The sequence below is a fragment of the Triturus cristatus genome, chromosome 12 (genome assembly GCF_964204655.1).
Source record: "Triturus cristatus chromosome 12, aTriCri1.1, whole genome shotgun sequence".
NCBI lineage: Eukaryota > Metazoa > Chordata > Amphibia > Caudata > Salamandridae > Triturus > Triturus cristatus.
In genome coordinates this window covers 291716386-291742266 of record NC_140595.1, presented here as the reverse complement: position 1 = coordinate 291742266, position 25881 = coordinate 291716386, and the positions used below count along the sequence as shown (strand labels likewise).

At 44.7% G+C, this 25881-nt stretch overlaps 1 protein-coding gene across 1 annotated transcript in view; it reads left to right on the top strand.

The window, feature by feature from the left end:
- Positions 1–25881, top strand: part of CNGB1 (cyclic nucleotide gated channel subunit beta 1) — a 958531-nt gene that overhangs the window by 796133 nt on the left and 136517 nt on the right. Inside the window, exon 36 of the mRNA XM_085637063.1 lies at positions 22909–23027. Coding sequence (XP_085493189.1) covers positions 22909–23027 — 119 coding nt within the window. The remainder of the gene's footprint in view (positions 1–22908; positions 23028–25881) is intronic.

Sequence of the window (25881 nt, the reverse complement as noted above, 5' to 3'; positions counted from 1 at the left end):
TGGTGTTTACCGGAGCCCAGACTGCCCTGGTTGACAGGAAAGTACAGGATCTGGTACGCAAAAGGGCGAGCTCTCACCCCTCCCTCCACCCAAGGCGTTTTCAAAGCAACATCTTTTTGGTGGACAAAACAGATGGGGGTCAACGCCTGGTTATCAACCTAAAGGAGTTAAACAACTGGTCTGTCTACCCCCATTACAAAATGGAGGGGATCCACCTGCTGCGTGATCTCCTGCGCCCAGACAACTGGATGGTGCATCTAGAATTAAAGGACGCTTACCTGGCGGTTCCGATTTTTTCCCCGCACCGCCGGTCCATTCAACTTCAGTGGAAAGGGCAGGCTTACGAGTTCACCACCCTTCCTTTCGGTCTGTCTTCCACACCTTGGTGCTTCACCAAGGTCCTCAAACCCACGATAGAGTACTTCAGAACTCGGGGCTTCCGCCTCATCATATACTTGGATGATCTCCTTCTTTTGGCTCAGTCCCCAACACTCCTAACAAGCCAACTGCAGGTGACTGTGGCATTGTTGCAGGGCCTCGGCTTCATTATCAACAAGAAGTCCCTCCTCACGCTGGAAAGACAAACTACATTGCTGGGTTTTGTCATAGACCCAGTCAGCAAAACTCAGAGTTTACCATCCAGGAAGGTTTCGAAGATTCGTCTGGAGCTCAGGAGAACCCTGGCCAGAACTACCATTTCCTTCCGGCAGGTCCCCAGATTAGTAGGTCTCCTCTCGTGCTCGATACAGGCCATCTTTCTGGGCCCTCTCCACTACAGGGCCATCCAGAGGCTCAAGGCCACCCACCTGAGGGAGGGTCTGCAGTACGCAGAGCAGGTTCCTCTCACGGACGAGGTGAGGTTAGAGATGCAGTGGTGGTTGGATCATATGGAGGCCTGTAACAGGCGAGTCATCTTCGGCTCCGCCGCGGACATGGTTATAGAGTCCGACGCCAGCAAGTCAGGCAGGGGAGCACACTGCGGAGACTCCTTTACAGGAGAAAAGTGGTCCGCAGATGAGCAGCGGCTTCATATCAACTGCCTGGAATTGTTGGCATGCTCCTTCACCATAAAGTGCTGGACAAAGAACAAGGTATGCTGCAGTGTCCTCCTCAAGATGGACAATGTCTCTGCTGTCCGCTACATAAGCCACCTGGGTGGCAATAATCCAAAGTGCTAGCAGGCATGGCCAAGGAGATTTGGACCTTTTGCCTCGAACAAAACTTCTCTGTGACAGCGGAGTATCTTCCCGGGGCAGCCAATGTGGTCGCAGATTGGTACTCCAGAGTATGGTCGGACGGGAGTCTCTGGAAGCTGGAGCCCCGAGTTTTCCAGAGGTTGCACACCCTTTGGGGCCCATTCTCGACAGATCTTTTCCCATCTAGCCTGGACCATCAACTTCCCGGGTTCTTCAGCTGGAAGCTGGACCCCCTGGCAGCAGCCATGGGCGCCTTTCTCCAGGATTGGTGAAAAGAGGCAGGTTATGCCTTTCCTCCGTTTGCCATGATAATGTGCCTCTCAGCTCAGCTTCGCAGACAGCAGGCAAAGGTGGTGCTGATCATGCTTTATTGGAGATCGCAAGTATGGTTTCCAGTTCTTCTGGAACTTTCCTGGGATTCTCCAATCCTTCTACCCCAAGATCAGATGATTCTCCAGGATACCCAGGGAGATCCACCTCCCTTGATCCTGCAGAGTCGGATGGCCTGGCAGATTTCCGGCAATGCTGGAGACTCTTGGGCTTATCAGGAGACGCTCAGAACATCCTGGCAGCAGCATAGGCAGAAGGCACCAACAAACTATATAGATCGCCCTGGTCCAGATGGGTGGATTGGTGCCTTGGGAGGAATCAAGATCCGGTGGGGTTCGAAGTGGTACACATTTTTAATTTCCTGGCCTCCCTGGCCACAGAAGGTTGGCATACCGCACGATTAATTCTTACAGATCCACGATATCGGCGGGCCATGTCCCACTTCAAGGGAATGTGGTGGGTGAACACTTGTTTGTTTGTAAGTTGATGGGAGGTATTCGCCTGTCGCTGCCTCCACTACCCAGATATTCTGAGCTGTGGGATGTCAACAACGTGTTGAATCTTTTTAAGGCCTGGCAGTCGAATAAATACCTGCCTCAAAAGGAGTTATCGGCGAAGCTAGCCATTTTTCTTTGCTTGATCTCTTGCAGGAGTGTCTGATGTGAGGGCCCTGGACCTCCATGGTTGCGTTTTTACTCCCCAAGGAGCCACCTTCCATATTTCCCGTCACACAAAGTCGGGCTTTAGGGCGATCTCGTACATGGCCTTTGATAAGCACCCGAAGTTGTGCGTTGTCTGTAAACTTACAAAAGTATGACGGACGAACATCGCCCCCACGGTGAGAACCAGTTTCTGATATCCCTCAGGAAACCCTTCAAGGCTGTTTCTTCTCCCACCATAGCAAGATGGATCAGATGGGTCATGCAGGAGGCAGGCATTGATATCTCGCACTTCGGTGCCCACTCAGTCAGAGGAGCAATGGCCTCCAAAGCCTTTTCCTTCGGGGCTCGCCTTGAGGATATAACTAATGCCGCAGACTGGTCTTCAGATTCCATGTTCAAAAGATTCTATTTTAAACCAGTCATGGATATGGCCTCCCTGGTCGTTGGCAAGCTTTGAACGAGCATAATCCTCGCCTCCGGTCCTGCCATAGAATGAAAAATTACCTAGTAAACATGAAGTAAAGTTTCATTTCTATTAAGGACACGGAGGCGAGGATTATTCCCACCCAGAGTTTTTTCCTGAGAATATCAGTCATCACTCCCACCCATTGTCACAAACATATAGACCTAGAAGAGTCCTGCACTCCATATGGGATAAGTATGAGCCACCATGTCTTTTCTTGGTCCTATGCAATGCTGTATTTTATGAAACTGCAGTTTTAGTTGAACATATCCTAATGTTATGCTGTTCCTGAGTGGTATGTTTTTTTCTACAAGATTCCAAGGTTTGAAAGTTCAGGTTCATCTCTGTGTCCTCTGGCTTCTTGTAGGGTCCGAGCCTGCTAAAACGGACAAGCGGAATTCGATGAAGGCCAGACGGTCACAGTCAAGAAAGAGGACGTATCCCAGCAGCCTTTGCCTTTCAGAACGCCTGACGCTGCCTATCGGTTCACCTCTGTTGTTGACCTTTCCCTAGGATCCATGGGAAATAGTTTTTTGTATTAATTTTGAAAACTGCAGGTTGTGGAAAATAAAGAAAGAAAGAATAATCCTCACCTCCGTCTCCTTAATAGAATTGAAACTTTCCTTCATGTTTACTAGGACATTTTTCATTCTCATACGGGAGATACTTGCCAAGTGGACTTTGATCAATGCAAAAGTTAAACTTGATAGTGCTAAATGAAGCACATAAAATTGAATTTGAGGTGGAGAGTTAGAAATCGGGTTGTGAGTAGTATGCCATAATATTAAATGTTTTTTTGTAATTGGTTGGCTAAACAGATCAGCCTCCACGATCATTCTGTGGAAGAAGAGGCTTTGTTTACTACAGTAACCAGAAAAGCCCCATTAAAGTATATTTTCCTGTGAGGCTTCAGAGATGACTAGTCCTCTGTTGAGAGTAAGTCCTATAATGTTAAAGAGCTGAAGACAGGCTTTGGTAGAGTTTTTGTTACTTTAGAATGAGTTTACCTTCACTAGCCAGTAGTCCAAATAGGGAAATACTTGGTGGTCCTGCCTCCTGAGGTAAGCTGCCACTAATGCTATACACTTTGTAAATATTGTTATCCAGAATTGGGGTATCTTTCATAGATTCACATGCTTGAATCATTCCCCGCCGTTAGTGGGAGTCCCACGGTACCTTAAATAAGCAGTATGATAAAGTTGTCACTGGGCCATAAATTCAATAGCCTTTTTTTTTTAAAAAAGGACCAAACTTAAGCTATAGCCAATCAAGTGCTAGCACCCTCTAGAACACTCCCAAGAGAGGCTGAGTCCCTCAGATTCTACAGTCGGGATGACCACTAGGCGAGGCACCCTCCGGTGGGACAGAGGTAGCAGCTGCGAGAAACGTATCTCTTCGTGCAGGGATCCCTGAGCCGTCAGTCTGACCTGATGATGTCCTCGTCCTCCCCTCTGCCTGTGGAAACTGGATGGGTCATGCCTCGATGGAGTCCCTGCTTGGGCACCAACTGAAGGAAGTGACCCACCTAGGGCCACCCGGGTCACCTCAGACCACCTATCAGCCTTCCATTCTGAATGAAGAGTCAGAGAAACAGTGGAGAATATACACCAATAATCATTTAATATATACCCTCAGAGCGAGGCTCCGTCTGCACAGTCTCGAGAGAGTACTACAGAGGGAACTGAGTAACAGTAAGAGTGAACATATATTATATGCATTGCATGGTCAACTAATAACACACCCAGAGTGGAATTTTCCCAACAGATGTGGGCGAACAGCGAAAAGACAAAAAAAAGGTTTCTACTCGCATATCATGCACAGCTCAGAACACTTTCAAAGCCGTTCCACCCTGGTCTGCGATCAAACTGCCAGACAGGTAGGAGAGGTCCTTTATTGAGGGAAAGCTATGCACTGGCACAAACAGTTCCTCATTATAGAAACAAAACTTAGCAAGGGGCATTTCTTGGAATCAAACAGTATTAGTTTCGAACAGTACATTAAAATGGCACCTAAATAGAAAATGGCATGGCGAATGCTAACTTATACATGGCATTAAAGAGCCTCAACGAGCACAATCTAACACCTCCATCCCCAACATGAGGGAAAACTGTGTAAAATATGTCTCACCTTTTCCTTTAAGACTTTGAGGGATAGAAATGGGAGGTTGCTCTTGTGGCTTCAAATAGCATCTTCTGATGAGGACAGCGAGGCCTCTTATAGGTCTTGCAAAAGAGCCAGGTCCCATTAGAACGTATCTGAGGGGTCCAAAAAACTTTAAAAAACCTCCAGGGCTAAGGACTTTCATAAAAAGAAGAATCACTCAAAATTCTCCTCAGAGTCAGCCTTATCTGTATCATCTACTCTTCTCATTTGGAGAATATACCCCTCATGCCTCCTCTTCTCATACAGGGTAACATAAATCTCCTCAGAAGTCCCTGTCGATGATGCCATCTCCATCGATGTTGCAAGCACCAACGACTTCAACCAGCACTTCTATCTCATCATCGAGACCGTCTGCGTCTATATTGTTGACTACAGTTGCCACCAATGCTCCTATAATATCAACAGCAATTCATTCGTCCATGAAGACCTCGTCGTCATCACCACCAATGAAGATCCCACAGGCGAAGCCACCGTCGATGGCACCTTCAGATCCAGCCTCAGCTATTCCGTTGACGAAGACATTACCACTGACAATGGTCCCACTGTCTATGAACCCTTCGACAGAGGCCCCGTCGTCTTCAGTTCCAAAAAACACCAGCCAGCAGAAGACAACACCGTCAACAAGAGTTCAAATTAAAAGATACACAAGACATTTTTACGCCGAGAGATCACCTCACTAAGCAAGGTGTCTCCGTTACACTAAGTCACCTACTAGATCTGCAGGACTCGGATGAGGAAGGTCCTTTTGGCACAGTCCACAGCCCATCTGAGTGCCCAGTAAAATATCACGACAAGAACTATGATGATGGGGAGCAGTATTATCAACATTCCTGCCCTGCTCTTCGGAGGCAATTTGAACCTTATGGTTTTTACCCAAGACCCACTAGGCAGGATACTGCGCACCTACCACCATCTTTAATTCAGGACCTACTGGCTATGCTGTCAGACTACAGATAGAGATTTCCTAAGCCTCAGGATATACGTCCTGCAACTCCACCAATGCAATCTTCTGACCCTTTGACTCCAATTAGGCCATCTACACCAAAGATAACTCCTTACCCACTAACTCATTTACCTCCAAGGGAAGATCCATACACTTCTGATGATGAAGGTGAGGAGGTCAAAATTCATGACCCTAACTAATGGCCAATTTATGAGTGGGATGACTATATAATCCCTATGCCATCTCCGCCTTCACATCATCCAGCTGACTCTCCACAAGAGGTTGTCGGAGGATTTCACAATCTGATGCAGAGAACGGCTACTAGGTTTTACCTCCCCATGGTCTTAAATCAGTAGGACTGCTTCCTGTATGATTTTAAGGAGCAAACAAGAAAATCGGTCCGCTCCATACTTATTATTGACTAAATTTGGCAGGAGGGACTAAAGGTTATGACTTCTGTGACTGTGATCCTACTTCGAATTGACAAAAAATACAGGACCCCAGACTATTCCCCAGCATGCCTCACTGTGCATCCCAAGGTAGATTCTGTCATATCTCAAGCTGCACAAAGAAGGTCTAGGAATCCCTCAACGCCAAATGCAGCACCTCCTGACAACAAGCACTTGCAGTGTCATAGGTCTCGCATTTGCCAGAGGTAGATCTATTGGCATTGTAAATGATAATGCCTTTTATTTATGTGTTTACAAAACCTGTAAGCGGTGCTTAAACGCCGCTTGCTGGTTTTATAAACACATAAATAAAAGGCATTATCGTTAACAATGCCAATAGCTCACTCTCGCAAATGCGAGACCTATGGAACTGCAACTGCTTGTTAATTCTGACGTATGCATTTACTGTGTAAAATAGCATCGCCTAAACAAAAATTTAAGCAACCTGATAAGGTGCATCAAATATTATTTTTTAAAAGCGAGCAATTAGATGCACGTTCTCTGATCAAGCAGATCTACACATCAGCAGTTTACTGCAGTGCTGACAACATACTATGCTTTGTGATGTTTTACACACAGAGCTCTTACCACAGCAGGTGTGTGAGCACCTTTGTGTGTGCACCTGTAGTATAGGCGATGGGCGCCGTGCTGTGTCTGGTGGTTACACAGGTGTGTGTAAGCCAGCCAAAGGACCATTCATGTCCACACTTCCTCGCGACAGCACCTCACTATCTTCTGAACCCGTTTGCCTATGTTTTGTTGAAAGTTGATATTTTCTGGGAAATGTATAAGTACCCGCACAATTCAATGGCATTGATCCTTTAACTGCTCTTCGCGTTTTTTTTTAGTGATGCGCAATTGTGAAAATATTGTCGTCAAGAAATGATGCGCCTTCAGTTTGCGCACTACCTCTTCGAGGCTCACGTGTCATGCTGCGGAGGATGAATATGGGGGAGTTTGAGAGTTGTGTGGTGCAATCTAAGAGAAACTGAAGGCATTCTATGGTGTATTTTAGTGTAATCCGTCGTGGTAACACTATTGTGCACGAGCTGCCGGGCTGTTGCTAGACGATCCTCACTGTCTCACAGTACGCTCATGGGGCATCGGATAGTCCCCTTAGATGGCTGCATAATTACACCTATCATACAGCAGCCCTGAAATGGGGATACCTTTCGATACGACCCCATACCGTACTTTGAAGAGTCACCTCGTGCACGGTGACTCGTGCCAACGCCTTTTGCGATCACCCTACATGTGACCCGTGCTGCCCTGAGTCCCGCGTGTATCTGCGTCGAGATCACCGTGCGGACTGTGCCGCCAGAGACTTGACATAGTGTGTGACTCGGGTCAGCCTGAGCACTTCAGGTACTGTGACACCGGTCACCCTGGGCACCGCGCGCACAGTGGACCCCGGTCACACCATGTGAGCCCCTATGATACTGAGCACCTAGAGACCTGTAAACACCGGCCACACTGAGCAACTTACGTCCTGTAAACCCCTGCCACAATGAGCACCTCACGCACCATCACCTCAGGCTCTGTGACCCCACACCTCAGTTTTGTGAACCCCTGCCGCAGTTAGCAACTCAGCCCTGTGAACGCTGGTCACACTGAGTACCTTACACACCCTCACCTCACGCTCCTTGCCCACCTCACGATCCATGACCCCCACAGTTCCTGGCACCTCGAGCACCATAACCGCGACGCGGGAGGCATGCGCCGCTTTCCAGGCCGGTCAGGGCTGGAGCGCCTGTGGCTGTGCCCGTCCCTTCGGAGCTGTGCACGGTGCTGAAAAGCACCTCTCCGCAAGCCAACCATGCCATGCACTGTACAGAGCACGTGCTCTAGTGCGACCAGCAAACACACACACTTTCATTGTCCACACACTGGGTGAGCACAAAGCGGTTCATATGTCTTAACCCAGGACAGGCCATCACAAGTCCGAACATACGCCGTGTCCCCCTTCCTGCCCGGGACAGTTGCCCCCTAGAGCGGGATGGGTTGTCTGTACCTTGCCCACAGGTGTCACTATGTGACTCCCGGCCCTGCTGAAGAGGCTGCAGCTGTGGGTGTTCAGGCGCAGCACGCTTCTCTTCCTGCTCTGCTGGGCGGCTTCCTGGGTCCTGGTAAACACCTTCCTCTTCATGCGCAGGAGCGTCTGTATAGCGGCTGCTGGACAACGCATGCGCAACATAGCCGTCTGGACAGGTCAGGCAAAATAAAGTGCGAGACTCAGCCAGCCAATCCCAGGAGAAAACAAGCATTGAAAAATGCAATAGGACTTGTATTACACGAGGCCTATTGCATTATAAACAAAAGTGCGTGCGTCCAAGAAGGCATGATCGGGAGTGGGGGGAGTGGTGGACTGAGAAGTTATGGACTGTGGGAGGGAAGGGGGGGCAGAGGAACAAAAGAGTTTTTAAAGTAAAGGGGCCGATAGCCATGGAAGGAGAAAAATTACGACATGGACGTCAGGAGGAGGGACAAACAAGCCGAAAACAAATAAGAATGCAGCATTTTCGATTTAATCCGATGTAAAACATGGACGGAACGTGGGTTTAGCTTCCCCCCCACTATACTGTATTCTGCATGCCTCTCAAAGCGAACAGCGCGTTGCGCTGCAACGCTATGCGAGACTTAAAAAGGGGCACAGATTAGATGCTATTGGTAAACGCTTTTCTTCAATGTCTGCTATTAAAGTTCGGGCTGCCAATGCCTTGGCAATTCTGGGCCGCTATGATCTGCAGATGTAGTCCAAAATGGCATCTTTGTTGGATCTCATCCCAGAGGATAAATAGCAAGAAGCAAGGACAATTTTACAAGGGGAGCAAGTAGCTCCAGAAGTCATTGACTGCATGATGGATATAGGTACAACAGGCTTTCAACAGCTAGCTGGCGCAGCTGTTCTACAACACCAGGTTTGGCTGAAAGCAATGACATACAGGCCAGAGGTTCAGGACACAATACTGGACATGGTCTGCGATGGAGAATCATTATTTGGGAAACAATAATAATGAGGCTTTGCTGACCATCAAAACTGACACTGGCTATGCCAAATCTCAGGGTACGCTACACTATTGTAAATTGCCTTTTCGAGGTGCGCAAGGTAAAGGCTTTTCAAGATATAAGTGTGGATACCAGCACACCCAACAGTACCATGCCTAACAGTCCCAGTACAGACAGGGTTACCAGCAGGCCTCTTATCGACAGTCAGCAACAGTTGGTTTCTTCAAACAGGGATCCCAAAGGAGAATACCTTCTCAAACCTGAGACCCAGGTCGCAAACAGTCACCTTAATCAGGTACCAGCTACAACCCCTTCCTGTCCCATTGGTGCACAAATATCTAGCCACGTCCATCAGTGGAACGGCATAACATTGGACAAATGGGTGCTGGACTTACTTGCCCATGGCCACACCCTAGAATGTATACAACGACCATCCAACACCCCTCCCAGGGGAGGACACCCCTCTTGTCTTCACTTATTGAGAACGGAGGCTATCATTATGCTCTTCAAAGGAGCAATAGAGAAAGTTCCTGTAATGCAAAAGGAGAAAGGCTTCTATCTAGGTTCCTAAGTGTTCCTAAGTGGGAACACTTATCTCAGCCCTGCATGAATTCAAGCCTTCCATCTTCAGCTGCCTCTTATTCAGCCAAATCGCTGCCTAACAGTCAGAACAGTAATGCGCCTTCTCGGAATGATGACTTCCTGCATCGCCATTGTTCCCTATGCTCGATTACATATGAGCCCACTTCAAGAGTGCCTGGTGGCACAATGGTCACACGTCTCTGGGAATATCTATTGCTGATCACTCTCTACAGTGGTGCAAAGCAACAATCTGTTGTAGGGCAGTCCTTTTCTAGCCCTGTTTGCCCAAGTGGCCATTACCACTGACGCCTCTCTCATGGGCTGAGGAGGCCCACTTCGAGAGTGTCTAGTGGCACAATGGTCACAAGTCTCTGGGAAGATCTAGTGTTGATATGGGCCAGCAGCCATCACTCTCCACAGTGGTGGAAAGCAACATCCTGTTGCAGGGCAGTCCTTTTCTGGACCTGGTTGCCCAAGTGGCCATTACCACAAACACCTCACTCATGGGCTGGTGGGCGCACTTGCGGGGTATGACCATTCAGGGCCTCTGGATACCCCCTCAACAGAGCTTCCACACCAATTATTTAATTATTGGCAGTCCAATTTGCTCTGAAAGCAGTCCTGGTCAAAACAGACAACATGTCTGCCATATACTACATTCAGAAACGAGGGCACACATTTTCCCCAGCTCTCTACGTTAGCGTAGAGTATATGGCATTGGGAGATCCACCACAAAGTTCATCTGTTAGTGGAGATCCTTTCGGGAGTGGGCAACGACATTGCAGACCTGCTTAGCAGAATGTTGCAACAAATCCATGAGTTGGAATTCCACTGCCTAACAGTGGTTACTCCTCCGCTAAGGCGTAGGAGCATCGACTCACTGCTCTGCAACAGTAAAAGAAGGGAAAAAATAAAATGATAATAACGTAATGTTATTATAATTTTATTTTGTCCTGCTGCTGCAGCTTTGCATGAGGGGCGGGCGGGGCTACAGAGCAGGGGAGGAGAGGTTTGCCCACTCCTAAGTGCGCAATGACTGTTTGTTTAGCTCTCTCGAGCTGCCCAAAACAGTCATGCCTGCTTCCCTGTTCTCCATACAGGCAGCAATACAGCCTGCGTGGAGAACATGCCCACCCCTCCAGCCCCTGGCTGAGCACCGTGTCACGGCGCTCAGATCAATTACAATGCATTGCAGCATTGTGATTGGCTTAGGGGAGGGAACCTGGCTGCCTGCTTTCTGTTCCTGGAGTCAGATGCAGTAGAGCAGAGACGCGGGACCCAGCAGCAAGGTAAGTGTTATTGTTTTTTTTAATATTGTAAGCGCCCACCCCCTGTGTCCCCCCGCGTGCCTCCCCTACCACCCACAAGCTGTGCAGGCCGCCACCAAGTCCTGCTCCCATATTTCCAACATTGGGGGTTTTCCAATCTAGATCTGTTCACAACTACCAAAAACGCCAAATGCCCAAGCTTCGCTTCTGGTTTCCCCACCCACAACCCATAGGCAATGTACCATGGATGAACTGGTCAAGGATATTTGCCTATGTTTTTCTGCCTTTACCACTAATTCCATATGTAGTACGAAGGCTACAGCTAACCCTCCTCTCCTTCATCCTGGTGGCTCCCACATGGACCAGATCACCGTGATCCACAACCCTTCTCGAGTTGTCAGTAGTCCCTCTCGAGAAGCTCCCCAACCTGCCTGATCTTCACACTCAACACCAGGGCACAGTGAGTAACCACAACCCCAAGCAGCTCAACCTTTCGATTTGGCCCCTGAGGATCTAGTGTTTGCTTACCTCAATTTGCATCAGGAATGTATGCCCATCCACAAAGAGGCACGCCATCCTGTCACTTGAGCCTGCTATTCAGGCAAAGTGGAAGAGATTTGTTCGTTACTGCCTCCCCAAACACATTGACTTGTCAACTGCATTCAAATCTGCTATGCCAAGGTCAAAAAAACAACTCTTTGCTCACCTAGGCCGCATTCTGCACGCAAGAAGGCAACATCCATGTCCTTTTTGGGTAACATCCCAATAGCTGACATCTGTAAGGCAGCTACCTACTCCACCACACACAAGTTCACCAAACATTATTGTGTGGAAATGCTAGCACGCCAGCAAGTTCAAGTAGGCCAAGTTGTACTGCATACCCTTTTTCAATCCTCTCCAACATCCTCTGGCTAACCACTGGGGAGAACTGCTTTACAGTCTGTGCACAGCATGTGTATCTTCAGCTGCACATGCCACAAACAGAAAATGTCACTTACCCTGTAAGCATCTGTTCATGTCATGCAGTCCTGTAGATTAACATGTGCCCACCGTCCTCCTCGGAAACCTTTTATTGTTGCAAATGTTTTTTTTCTTAACTTTACCTTTCTTTTCTACATTTACTTGCATGCCCAATCTTTCACTTTGAGGCTCCATTTCCATCCTCACCTGCTGTGTGCATGTGTACTACCACTCATAGGAGTAACTATAACTTGTGGCTCAAAAGACGTCATCTAAGAATAACAAGTTTCACATGTCTGAGCCCAATACTAGAGACCAACTATAAATCATGCATCTCTCTATACACAGTTGTCACCTCACTCGCCACACTACATTAACTGTAACTTGCCTCTCTACCATGCACTGTGTTCTCAGAAATTGTCATTTAAGATGTCATAAGTCTTGCTATGAATGCTTGAATGAGAGAATGATTTCACAAGCTATGTGTCATATAATATGCAAGGGTATAACCAGTTCATGGAGAAAGGGCGAGATATAGTTAATGTAGTGTGGCGAGTGAGGTGGCAAGTCTGTGTACAGAGGTGTGCAGCTTAAAGTAAATTGAAGGTGGTGTGAAATTATAAATGTAAGTTATAACTGGTGGTGCATAACTTATAAATTTAAGTTGTAACTATAGCATGAGAATTTCTATGTTTTGTGTTGTTTAAGTTGGGTCTGTAGAGAAAGACTAAATAATGTTTTCCTAACTACATCTGATCCTTAAAACTTTGTTTTTTTAAATAAATATTTTTCAAATCATGCACTCCAGTATCATTGAGTGGAGTGTCATTATGTTGAGTGCTGTACAGTATAGTGGGGAGAGTGCCGTACAGTGGAGTGCCGTACAGTGTAGTATCGGACAGTGGAGTAAAGTGGCGTGGAATAAAGCGCGACGAGGCCTCCGGGTAGTTACGCGCTATATAAATATAATTTTTCATTTCATTTCATTTCAATACAGCAGCTTGCTATATTGTGGAGTATCGTGTGATAGAGTGGAGGGGTGTATAGTGACGTTGAGTGGAGTACAGCATTATACAGCAGAGTAGAGTGGCGTGTAGTGGAGTTGGGTAGAGTAGAGTGGCTTACAGTGTAGAAGCGTGGAGTGGTGTGATGTAGAGTGGAATAGCGTACAATGGAGTGGCATAGAGTTGAGTGGCGTAAAATGGAGTGGTGTGTTATAGACTGTTGGAAAGTGTTGTAGATGAGAGTACAGTGGAGTAGAGCATTGTAGAGTGGAGTTGTATAGAGTGTTGTAGAGTCAAGTGACATAGAGTGGAGCAGCATAAAGTGGAATGGCATAGAGTGTAATAGCATAGAGTGGAGTAGCGTAAAGTGTAATGACGCACAGTGGAGTGGCATAGACTGGACTGTCGTACAGTGGAGTGGAGTAGAGTGAAATAGCATACAGTGGAGTGGCGTATAGTGAAGATGTGTACAGATGAATGGCATGGACTGATGTAGAGTAGAGTGGAGTGGCGTGCAGTGGAATAGTGTATAGTAGAGCGGCATATAGTGGAATAGCATACAGTGAAGTGACGTTATAGGAGTAGCGTAGAGAGGAATAGCATAGAGTGGAGTGACTTATAGTGGAATAGCATAGAGTGAAATGGCATAAAGTGGAATAGCGTACAGTGGAGTGTCGTAGAGTGGAGTGGCATAGACTAGAGTTGCGTACAGTGGAGTGGGGTAGTGTGTAAGAGCCTAGAGTGGGGTGAGATGGGGCAGAGTGGAGTTGCATACAGTGGAAAAGCATAGTGTGGATTGGCGTACAGTGGAGTGGTGCACAGTGGAATAGCACAGAGTGGAGTGGTGTACAGTGTAGTGGCATAGAGTGGAGTGGTATACGGTGGAGTGGCATAGATTGGAGTAGCATACACTGGAGTGGCATACAGTGGAACAGTGTAAAGTGGAGTGGGCATACAGTGGAATAACGTAGGTGGAGTACCATAGAGTGTAGTGGCATACAGTTGAGTGGCATAGACCAGAGTGCCGTACAGTGGAATGGCATACAGTGGAATAGCATGGAGTGTCGTGGCATACAGTAGAGTAGCATACAGTAGAGTTGCATAGAATGGAATACCGTAGAGTGGAAATACATACAGTGAAGTGGTTTATAGTGGAGTTGCATACAGTGGATTAGAGTGGAGTGACATAGAGTGGCCTGGCGTACAGGGAAACGGCATAGAGTGGAGTGGCATACAGTAGAGTGGCGTAGAGTGTATCAGCATAAAGTGTCGCACAGTGAAATGGCATATAATGGAATAGCGTAGAGTGGAGTGGCATACAGTAAAATAGCGTTGAGTGGAGTACTGTAGAATGGAGTGGCATAGAGTGCAGTAGTGTAGAATGGAGTGGCATACAGTGATGTGGAGTTGAGGAATGGCACATAGTGGAAGAGTGGAGTGGCATAGACTGGAGTAGCGTACAGTGGAGTGGGGTAGTGTGTAAGAGCCTAGAGTGGGGTGAGATGGGGCAGAGTGGAGTTGCATACAGTGGAAAAGCATAGTGTGGATTGGCGTACAGTGGAGTGGTGCACAGTGGAATAGCACAGAGTGGAGTGGTGTACAGTGTAGTGGCATAGAGTGGAGTGGTATACGGTGGAGTGGCATAGATTGGAGTAGCATACACTGGAGTGGCATACAGTGGAACAGTGTAAAGTGGAGTGGGCATACAGTGGAATAACGTAGGTGGAGTACCATAGAGTGTAGTGGCATACAGTTGAGTGGCATAGACCGGAGTGCCGTACAGTGGAATGGCATACAGTGGAATAGCATGGAGTGTCGTGGCATACAGTAGAGTAGCATACAGTAGAGTTGCATAGAGTGGAATACCGTAGAGTGAAATTACATACAGTGAAGTGGTTTATAGTGGAGTTGCATACAGTGGATTAGAGTGGAGTGGCATAGACTGGACTGTCGTACAGTGGAGTGGAGTAGAGTGAAATAGCATACAGTGGAGTGGCGTATAGTGAAGATGTGTACAGATGAATGGCATGGACTGATGTAGAGTAGAGTGGAGTGGCGTGCAGTGGAATAGTGTATAGTAGAGCGGCATATAGTGGAATAGCATACAGTGGAGTGATGTTATAGGAGTAGCGTAGAGAGGAATAGCATAGAGTGGAGTGACTTATAGTGGAATAGCATATAGTTAAATGGCATAAAGTGGAATAGCGTACAGTGGAGTGTCGTAGAGTGGAGTGGCATAGACTGGAGTTGCGTACAGTGGAGTGGGGTAGTGTGTAAGAGCCTAGAGTGGGGTGAGATGGGGCAGAGTGGAGTTGCATACACTGGAAATGCATAGTGTGGATTGGCGTACAGTGGAGTGGTGCACAGTGGAATAGCACAGAGTGGAGTGTTGTACAGTGTAGTGGCATAGAGTAGAGTGGTATACGGTGGAGTGGCATAGATTGGAGTAGCATACACTGGAGTGGCATACAGTGGAACAGTGTAAAGTGGAGTGGGCATACAGTGGAATAACGTAGGTGGAGTACCATAGAGTGTAGTGGCATACAGTTGAGTGGCATAGACCGGAGTGCCGTACAGTGGAATGGCATACAGTGGAATAGCATGGAGTGTCGTGGCATACAGTAGAGTAGCATACAGTAGAGTTGCATAGAGTGGAATACCGTAGAGTGGAATTACATATAGTGAAGTGGTTTATAGTGGAGTTGCATACAGTGTATTAGAGTGAAGTGGCATAGACTGGACTGTCGTACAGTGGAGTGGAGTAGAGTGAAATAGCATACAGTGGAGTGGCGTATAGTGAAGATGTGTACAGATGAATGGCATGGACTGATGTAGAGTAGAGTGGAGTGGCGTGCAGTGGAATAGTGTATAGTAGAGCGGCATATAGTGGAATAGCATACAGTGGAGTGATGTTATAGGAGTAGCGTAGAGAGGAATAGCAAAGAGTGGAGTGACTTATAGTAGAATAGCATAGAGTGAAATGGCATAAAGTGGAATAACGTACAGTGGAGTGTCGTAGAGTGGAGTGGCATAGACTGGAGTTGCATACAGTGGAGTGGGGTAGTGTGTAAGAGCCTAGAGTGGGGTGAGGTGGGGCAGAGTGGAGTTGCATACAGTGGAATAGCATAGTGTTGATTGGCGTACAGTGGAGTGGTGCACAGTGGAATAGCACAGAGTGGAGTGGTGCACAGTGTAGTGGCATAGAGTGGAATGGTATACGGTGGAGTGGCATAGATTGGAGTAGCATACACTGGAGTGGCATACAGTGGGACAGTGTAAAGTGGAGTGGGCATACAGTGGAATAACGTAGGTGGAGTACCATAGAGTGTAGTGGTATACAGTTGAGTGGCATAGACCGGAGGGCCGTACAGTGGAATGGCATACAGTGGAAAAGCATGGAGTGTCGTGGCATACAGTAGAGTAGCATACAGAAGAGTTGCATAGAGTGGAATACCGTAGAGTGGAATTACATACAGTGAAGTGGTTTATAGTGGAGTTGCATACGGTGGATTAGAGTGGAGTGGCATAGACTGGACTGTCGTACAGTGGAGTGGAGTAGAGTGAAATAGCATACAGTGGAGTGGCGTATAGTGAAGATGTGTACAGATGAATGGCATGGACTGATGTAGAGTAGAGTGGAGTGGCGTGCAGTGGAATAGTGTATAGTAGAGCGGCATATAGTGGAATAGCATACAGTGGAGTGATGTTATAGGCATAGCGTAGAGAGGAATAGCATAGAGTGGAGTGACTTATAGTGGAATAGCATAGAGTGAAATGGCATAAAGTGGAATAGCGTACAGTGGAGTGTCGTAGAGTGGAGTGGCATAGACTGGAGTTGCGTACAGTGGAGTGGGGTAGTGTGTAAGAGCCTAGAGTGGGGTGAGGTGGGGAAGAGTGGAGTTGCATACAGTGGAATAGCATAGTGTGGATTGGCGTACAGTGGAATAGCACAGAGTGGAGTGGTGTACAGTGTAGTGGCATAGAGTGGAGTGGTATACGGTGGAGTGGCATAGATTGGAGTAGCATACACTGGAGTGGCATACAGTGGAACAGTGTAAAGTGGAGTGGGCATACAGTGGAATAACGTAGGTGGAGTACCATAGAGTGTAGTGGCATACAGTTGAGTGGCATAGACCGGAGTGCCGTACAGTGGAATGGCATACAGTGGAATAGCATGGAGTGTCGTGGCATACAGTAGAGTAGCATACAGTAGAGTTGCATAGAGTGGAATACCGTAGAGTGGAATTACATACATTGAAGTGGTTTATAGTGGAGTTGCATACAGTGGATTAGAGTGGAGTGGCATAGAGTGGCCTGGCGTACAGGGAAACGGCATAGAGAGGAGTGGCATACAGTAGAGTGGCGTAGAGTGTATCAGCATAAAGTGTCGCTCAGTGAAATGGCATATAATGGAATAGCGTAGAGTGGAGTGGCATACAGTAAAATAGCGTTGAGTGGAGTACTGTAGAATGGAGTGGCATAGAGTGCAGTAGTGTAGAATGGAGTGGCATACAGTGATGTGGAGTTGAGGAATGGCACATAGTGGAAGAGCAGAGAGAAATGGCATAGAGTGGAGTTGCATACCGTTGAATAGCATAGAGTGGAGTGGCATGGAATGGCGTACAGTGGAGTGGCATAGACTGGAGTGGCGGATAGGGAAGTGGGGTAGAGTTTAAGAGCATAAAGTGGAGTGGGGCAGAGTGGAGTCGCGTACAGTGGAAAAGCGTAGAGGGGATTGGCATACATAGGAGTGGCATACAGTGGATTAGTATAGAGTAGAGTGGTGTAGAGTGGAGTGGCATACAGTAGAGTGGCATTGAGCAGAGTAGCGTACAGTGGAGTGGTATACAGTGGAATGGGGTTAGAGTGGGGTGAGATACAGTAGAACAGTGTAGAGTGGAGTGGCATAGAGTGGAATAGCGTAGAGTGTAGTTACGTATAGTCAAGTGGCGTAGACTGAAGTGGTGTACAGTGGAGTGGCGTATAGTTAAGTAGCATGGAGTGGAGTGGCATACAGTGGAAGCATGGAGTGGCGTAGAGTGGAATGGCATGTAGTGGAATAGGGTAGAGTGGAGCGGCATGCAGTGCAAAAGCGTAGAGTGGAGTAGCGTACAGTTAAATGTCATAGAGTGGAATAGCGTAGAATTAAGTGGTATACAATGAAGTGGCATAGACTGGAGTGATGTACAGTGGAGTGGGGGAGAGTGGAATGGCATAGAGTGGAGTGGTGTATAGTGGAGTTGAGTACAGTTAGATAGCATAGAGTAGAGTGGCATAGAAGGAATTGACATAGAGTGGAGTGCCGTAGAGTGGAGTGGCGTTCAGTGGAGTTACGTACAGTGAAGTGGACTGGGGCGAGTGGCGTGGCACACTGTGAAATAGAATAGAGTGGAGTGGCGTAGACTGGAATAGGTTAGAGTGTGGCGGCATACAGTGAATTGGCGTAGACTGGAGTGTCGTACGGTAGAGTGGGATAGAGGGAAATAGCATACAGAGAAGTGGTGTAGAGTGAAGTAGCAAACAGTGGAGTGGTATATTGTGAAATAGTGTAGAGTGGAGTTGTGCAGAGTGGAGTGGCGTAGGGTGAAGTGGGGCAATGTGTAGAGTAGAATAGCGTAGAGCGGAGTTGCATAGAGTTGAATAGCATAGAGTGGAATAACTTGCAGTAGAGTGGAGTGGTGTAGACTGGAGTGTTGTACAGTGTAGTGGGGTAGAGAGAAGTAGCATTCAGAAAAGTGGTGTAGAGCGGAGTAGCGAACAGTGGAATAGCGTAGATTGGAGTGGGGTACAGTGGAGTGGCATGCAGTGAAGTGGTGTAAAATGGAGTGGCGTGCAGTGGAATACCATAGAGTGTAGTGGCATATATTGGAATGGTATAGAGTGGAATGGCAAACAGTGGATTTGCACACAGTAGAATAGCATAGAGTGCATTGGCGTAGAATGGAGTAGTCTACAGTGGAGTGAGAAACAGTGGAATAGCTTAGAGGAGAGTGGCATACAGTGATATAGCGTACAATAGAGTGGCGTAGAGTGAAATAGTGTAGAGTGGATTGATGTACAGTGGAGCGGCGTAGACTGGAGTGACATACAGTGGAGTGGGGAATAGCATACAATGGATTGGCATAGAGTGGAGTTGCGTACAGTGGAATAGCATGCAGTGAAATAGCGTTAAGTGGAGTACAGTGTGGTGAAGTAGAGAGGAGTGGCATACAGTACAACACCATAGAATGGACTGGCGAAGACTGGAATGGTGTACAGTTTAATAGTATACAGTGGATTGTCGTAGAGTAGAATGGCGCAGAGTGGAGTGACATATAGTGGAGGGGCGTACTGTGGAATAGCGTACGGTGGAGTTGTGTACACTGGAGCAGCACACTGTCAAGGGGCATAGAGTGAAATATTGTAGAGTGTAGTGTGGTAGAGTGGAGTTGCATACAGTGGAATAGTGTAGTGTGGAGGGGCATACAGTGGAGTGACATTGACGGAGTGTTGCAGAATGGTGTAGCTTAGAGTGTAATGGCATACAGTGGAGTGGTGTAGAGTGGATTGGTGTTCAGTGGACTGGGGTCGATTGAAATTGTGTACAGTGGATTAGAGTGGAGTGGCATATAGTGAAGTGATGTACAGTAGAGTGAAGTAGAGTGTAATAGCATAGAGTGGAGTGGCATAGAGTGGAGTGTGATATTTCAAACAGACCCAGCATGAAAGTGCATGAATGGATGTACATGTAATGTGGCAGGAATATAGATTATGAGGTGTAAATGTTTATTTTTGATAGTATGTGTAAGTAGTGTTAAAGGTATAAGGGCTAAGATACTTAGTTATATATTGTGCCAAGGTATACCATGGTACATGCTGATGAGAAGGCAATATCTGATTGGCTAATGGCTGTCTTTACAAAACATACAATGTAGCCATGTCGTCCGCACACTTTCGCTGCATTCTGCGTTTCGCTGCATTCTGGGTTAGGGACTTAGAGTTAGGTAAGTACTAGATTTTATTATTGTTCCTTACATATTACCACTTTGTTAAAGTGGTACTAGGTAGAGAAATAGATTTTTATTTTTCTATAAAGTTATACAGCACTGTACAGCGAACAGAGCTTTAATTGTACAGAAATAAATATGGAAAACAATTGAAAATACACTGTAAGATACTATATTTGTAAAGTATAGTGTAGTACAGTGTATTTTGAATTTACCAACATATTTTTTATTTTTAACTACTGAGGTACTTCTAAGGAAACACCGCAGTATGCAGTACATTTTCTTGAAAAGATATAGAAACGTATACATTATTTGCCCTACCTATTACCACTTTACTAAAGTGGTAATAGGTAAGAAAAAAACTATAGAAGGTAATACTTAATTATATCTAAGGACGTAATGCAGAGCACCGCCAAAGTGTACTGAAAACAACATGGCTGCCTTTAACTTTTGTAAAGACGGTCATTACCCAATCACATAATGCCTTGTCATCGCTATATATCCCTGTAGTTTCTTGAAATACCCCGGAATTTCGCAACACCAGATATCCCTTAGTTTAAATGCCTTATAACTTAAAAAATACTTACCCTACTTACCTGTAATCCCCAAAAGGATAATCTGCACACCATAATCTACAATCCTGCCAAATTTCATGCACAACCAACTGGGTGTAAGGTGGCTGCTACATGAAGTCTATGGAAAATGCATTGGTGCCAAAACGCGTTTGGGACCCCCCTTTTATCTTTGCACCTCCTTGACCAATCACAGTGAAACTTTGCATCGTCCACCAATCTAGAAAAAGCAATAGGTCTGTAAGGTTGTCAACACCTGTAATATTGGTATAACCATAGGACACTTTCTGTTGTCTGACCTATAAGGTATCTGTAATCAGAATGATGGCTCTAGTGTCAGGGCACGTGAGATATTTCTAACGTGAGGGAACAGCCCTTCCCTATACAATCTGAGATCGTCAGATTTATATAATTTATTACCCTTCCTCTTCCAAGCAGATTACCCGTCATATTATAGGATCTGAAAATCTTCTTAGAAAGTGCCTGTGTAGAAAAGTGAAAAGAAGGGTAAGGTAAAAGTGACTTATACATGTTGATAAATGAAATGAGGGCATGTAAAAGTACATATCCTAATTGTTTGAACTGCTTGTAAAATGTATGGCTATTTGATGAATTTTGAGGGAAATTTTGATAAAGTTTGCTTTGTTTTTCTACCATTTTTTGGAACGTTTTTTGGGGTGCAGTCCACCCAATACGCTGGGAATTGCTTGTTACCCCATGGAAGTTCTGCATTATGTAACAAGTTCCCCTTCAAAACTGCCTTCAAAAGCAATGAGTTCTTGGACAATTTATTTGAAAGTTTGGGTTTTAAAATACACAATTAGGGCATTTAAAAACAAATGTTCTCAGGGAGTGAATCACATCTGAATGTAACTAATTTCAAAGCATAATAACTTTCATTGCTATTATCCTTCAATATAGGGTCACTTAACACTGTGTTTTGGTAGCTAGATAGTTAACAGAGGCATAAAGATTAAATATCTGGTTTAGAGTTGGATGATCAAACTAAAACTTTTAATTTTGGGCAGAAAAGTTAAATCCAGAGAATCTACCAGTGGAATTTCCTTACCTTCATGGATAGTATGGTTGAGGTAATTACACTGGTGAATTATCTTCTCTTCTTAGCACTTCAAAACAAAATCAAAGGATTCTCCACTGTCACTCAATGCTAAATCAAGTCCTACTTTTGCCCAGTATCTCAAATTGAGAGGGGCGGAGAGTCATTGATTGCCAATCTTTAGGAACCATTGATGTATGCTGAAAGAGGTAAGAGAAGGATGAATAATTCACCCAAAAGGCAGATTTCTTTGGAGTTAGATAGTTGAAAAACAATGCAGATGATAGTAATTATAGTCCTAAATCGGCTACATTAGGAAGGAGTGTCTACTGGACAAAGGTGAGAAAACATATATAGATTATTTTCTTAATTTTCCTAGTGGTTGAACTCTTCCCAAATTTAAAAAAGTATACTTTTGCGAGTGTAGGAAAAATATAACTCATTTTACTTTGCACTTGAATTATGGGATAGCTTAGTGCACAGGGCTTGTGGAAATGTCTGAGGCCAAACTGTTGTTTGCATCTGTGAAACCCATTGTGTGTACATGTTATAGCGTGCTTGATGCATATAGATTACATTAGGAAATGTATGTGAATTAGCAGAAATGCATAGCTCACTCTTAGATGTTTACTTATCTATGAGATACATTCCTGATACTTTTGAGCACACCTGGGCCTGATTCACTTAGCCATTCTTGCCTATGTTTGCAGGTATCTACTAAAGGATCGCTAACAAGCGTGATTGTATTTAGTACTGCACAACTGTACGTCACAACTGCATACAAATCAACAGCTTTAAGCTTTACTTGAGGGCTGGGGAGTAGGAAGATCAACACATGGATTGCCTTGAGAGTTGTGACAATTTACAAAAATGTGAGTTTTTGGACATTACCAATCTCTGTTCAAACCCTTTTCTATGCAAAAAGGGAACAAGAACACCACCAAGCTTCGTTGGGCATGGAGGCTGGGTCGCCATTGTAAAAATGTTAAATATATCCTGTGCACAGTTCCGCATTGGGAAAATAGCAACATTTTAAAAATTATATTACTTATTGCCACAACAGATGTGTTATGAGAATCAAGAAAAAATCATGAATGGTATCCTGTACGATAAAGTACTTCTGAGTGCAGATTTACAATAAATACCCTTTATGACTCAAACGCTTGCTGTTTTTGTTCTCATGTGCTTGGATTTGAAATGTGTCTCTTGTTTTGTCTGAGAATTCCCATGTATGCAAAAGGCCAATCACTCTTCTTCTGTCTTTCAGGGGGAGATTGGCAGGGAGATGTACATCATCAAAGCCGGCCAGGTGCAGGTGTTAGGAGGGCCAGATGGAAAGACTGTGCTCGTCACTCTTAAATCCGGATCTGTGTTTGGAGAAATAAGGTCAGTGAATGCATTTTAGCTTTTCCGCAAATAATAAGTTAAGCGTTATTGCTTAAGACAGAGGAATCTAATGGCTGTTAATTTCCCAAACTGCAATTTTGAGAGGAATTAACAGCCCTTATTGCCCCAAGCTAAAGGTAACAAAATCAATAGCAACAAGGTCAATAGCACCATACCTTGACAGGTCATACCCTACCTTACGATACAGTGACAGGCCATATACCATACCATACCATACCATACAACAGGCCATACCATACCATATTATACAATGACAGGCCATACCATACCATACTAGAATCACTGACATAATATCAAAGTCAAAAATATAGAACACAAAAATATCGATGTAAAAATATTGATAGTCAAAATATCAACATCCTATCTTTAAACTGTAAATGACAAAAATATCGTAAAAAATATATAGATGTTAAAACAATTATATTATAAAATTAACTTTAAATAAATTACTTTAATATAATCTACATTAAAAAAATATAATAAACAAATTTAATGTATAAAAAATTAAACATACATTTATAAAATTTAATATATAAATGTATATTTACTGTAAAATTATTAACAAACTAATAACTTTAATTTATTGTAAAATATTTTAAATATATAAAACTTAACTTTTCAAGTCAAGTTTGTTTATTTGATTTAGTTCTCTGCTGAGAACAACAAATTTTCTGATAAAACATTTAAAATGTATAGTATACAATACATTTTTCAATATAAATTTAAAAATGATTTTAAAACTTTAAACAGATTGTGACAGACAAATTCATCTGGTGGAGATTTACACAACAAAATCAAACTCTGCACTGATGTACTATTATATCTCAATTGAATTAATCTTAAATAGCTCTTTCTGGCCTCTACTATTATCGGATTCGAACATATAAATATAACATGCTTTAGATCTTGGATTACTCCTTTACATATCTCACATTCACTGGTAACATTTTCTTTATAGTTCCATTTAGATTTCAATGATTTAAAAGGGAGTATCCCAAGATGTAAAAGTATAATACAGCGCCGGACTCCATGCCCTAAAGTAAAGTGAATATAATGTTGTAATTGTTTATATTCAATTGACGCAGCATAAAGTTCGTAATGATGAAGTTTAGAGCAATGTTGAGTGTCCAAATCGAAACTTAGCCTCGGCATTAGATGTTTTAGAAAAAGCTTTAGTTATGCAGGAGTCCATGATTTCAGAAGTGCAATTGTGCAGTTTGATGCTTTAAAAACAGTAGTCAGATTTTGGCTAAAAATGTACTTTGTTGATTCCTGCTGGAACGTCTCAATTTTTAGTAATGATCTTAGGGTACCTGGGTCTGAATGTAAAAGATTATAAGCCCATCTTAAGATGTTAGTGATGGCGCGGGTGTTGGAGCTGACTAAGGAAAATTCTCTAAACGTAATGCTTGTGCCGGGACGGCTTGATGGACCTTAATCATTTTGCGTAGAATTTTCCCTTCCTTAATTTGTACTTGATGCCAGTGTTGTATTGGAATATATTCCGAAACATATGATAACATTGGAGGGATCTTAGATATGTAGACCTGTAGTAGTGGAAGAAAGTGTCTTTGTCCCGAGGAGGAATATAAGCGTTGGGGCGCCCCGACATGAACGTCTGCTTTTCGACTGATGTGCTGCAGATGGGGAGAGTTTTGCAATGATTGAGTAAATATTCGCCCCAAGTATGTGTACTCTTTTACCACTTCCAGCGATTCTCAACCCAATGTCCAATTGTACTTTGTATAGTGCTTTCTCCCGCTAAGCGGCAATATTTTCGTTTTTGTTGTATTGGGGATCAGGAAATTTTCTGTTGTATATTTGGTGAGGACTTCAAGATTCCTTTTAAGACCGATTGGAGTCAGGTTGAGTATTACAACATCCTCATCATACATCATGGTATACATTTTACTAGATGCTATCTTTGGAGGAAAATTGATGACCTGTGAGAAACATGCCGGAAGGTCACTGAGGTATAACAAAAGGAGGAGGGGAGCCAAAAGGCAACCTTGCCCTAGTCCGTTAGATGTGTCTATTGGACGTGTAAGACCCTTCTCTTTACCCATTTGAACTTGACACCAAGTTTCAGAATGAAGTGATATAATTATATAAAGGAGATTTGATGGAATTCCCTGGTTTCTGAGCTTATTCCAAAGTGTAGGTCTATTCACTCTGTCGAATGCTGTTGTAAAATCAACGAAGACAGCGTAAACGACCTGTGATTTTGTGACCATATATTTATCTATGATTGTCTGTAGTACTGCGATGTTGTCAGTAACAGCATGTTTTGGGCGAAACCCAGCCTGATTAAAATGGATTGCTCCAGTGGAAAAAGCCCAGTCTTTGAGATGCTTCAGTACGCTAGCCGCAAAAATGTTCCCTATTGCATCCAACAAGGCAATCTGTCGATAATTACAGGGGTGTAATCAAGATCCCTTCTTAAAGATGGGAATCACTATACCCCCCTTCCATGATTTCAGAATTTTCCTTGTGGAATAACAGTGAGAATATAAAGGAACCAAAAACTTACTCCACTCCTCCGAGTTATTTTAAAGTACCTTTATCTGGATCTGGTCCGGACCCATAGCGGCTGAAGATCTTGCGATCTTTATATACTGCTCTATTTGACGTGCTACAGAGGCTAGATTATCTTGAGCGTTTTCCTCCAGTTCACTTGGTGCTTGCCTCCGATTTTCACAACTTGTATTTGGATTATATAAATTGGTTAAGTATATTTCCCAGTCAGTTGGAGGAACTGGTGATGCTTGCAAACATTTCTTTGTTCCAGTTTGTTTAGCTATTAAATTCCAATGTGCGCAATTGTCATGATAAT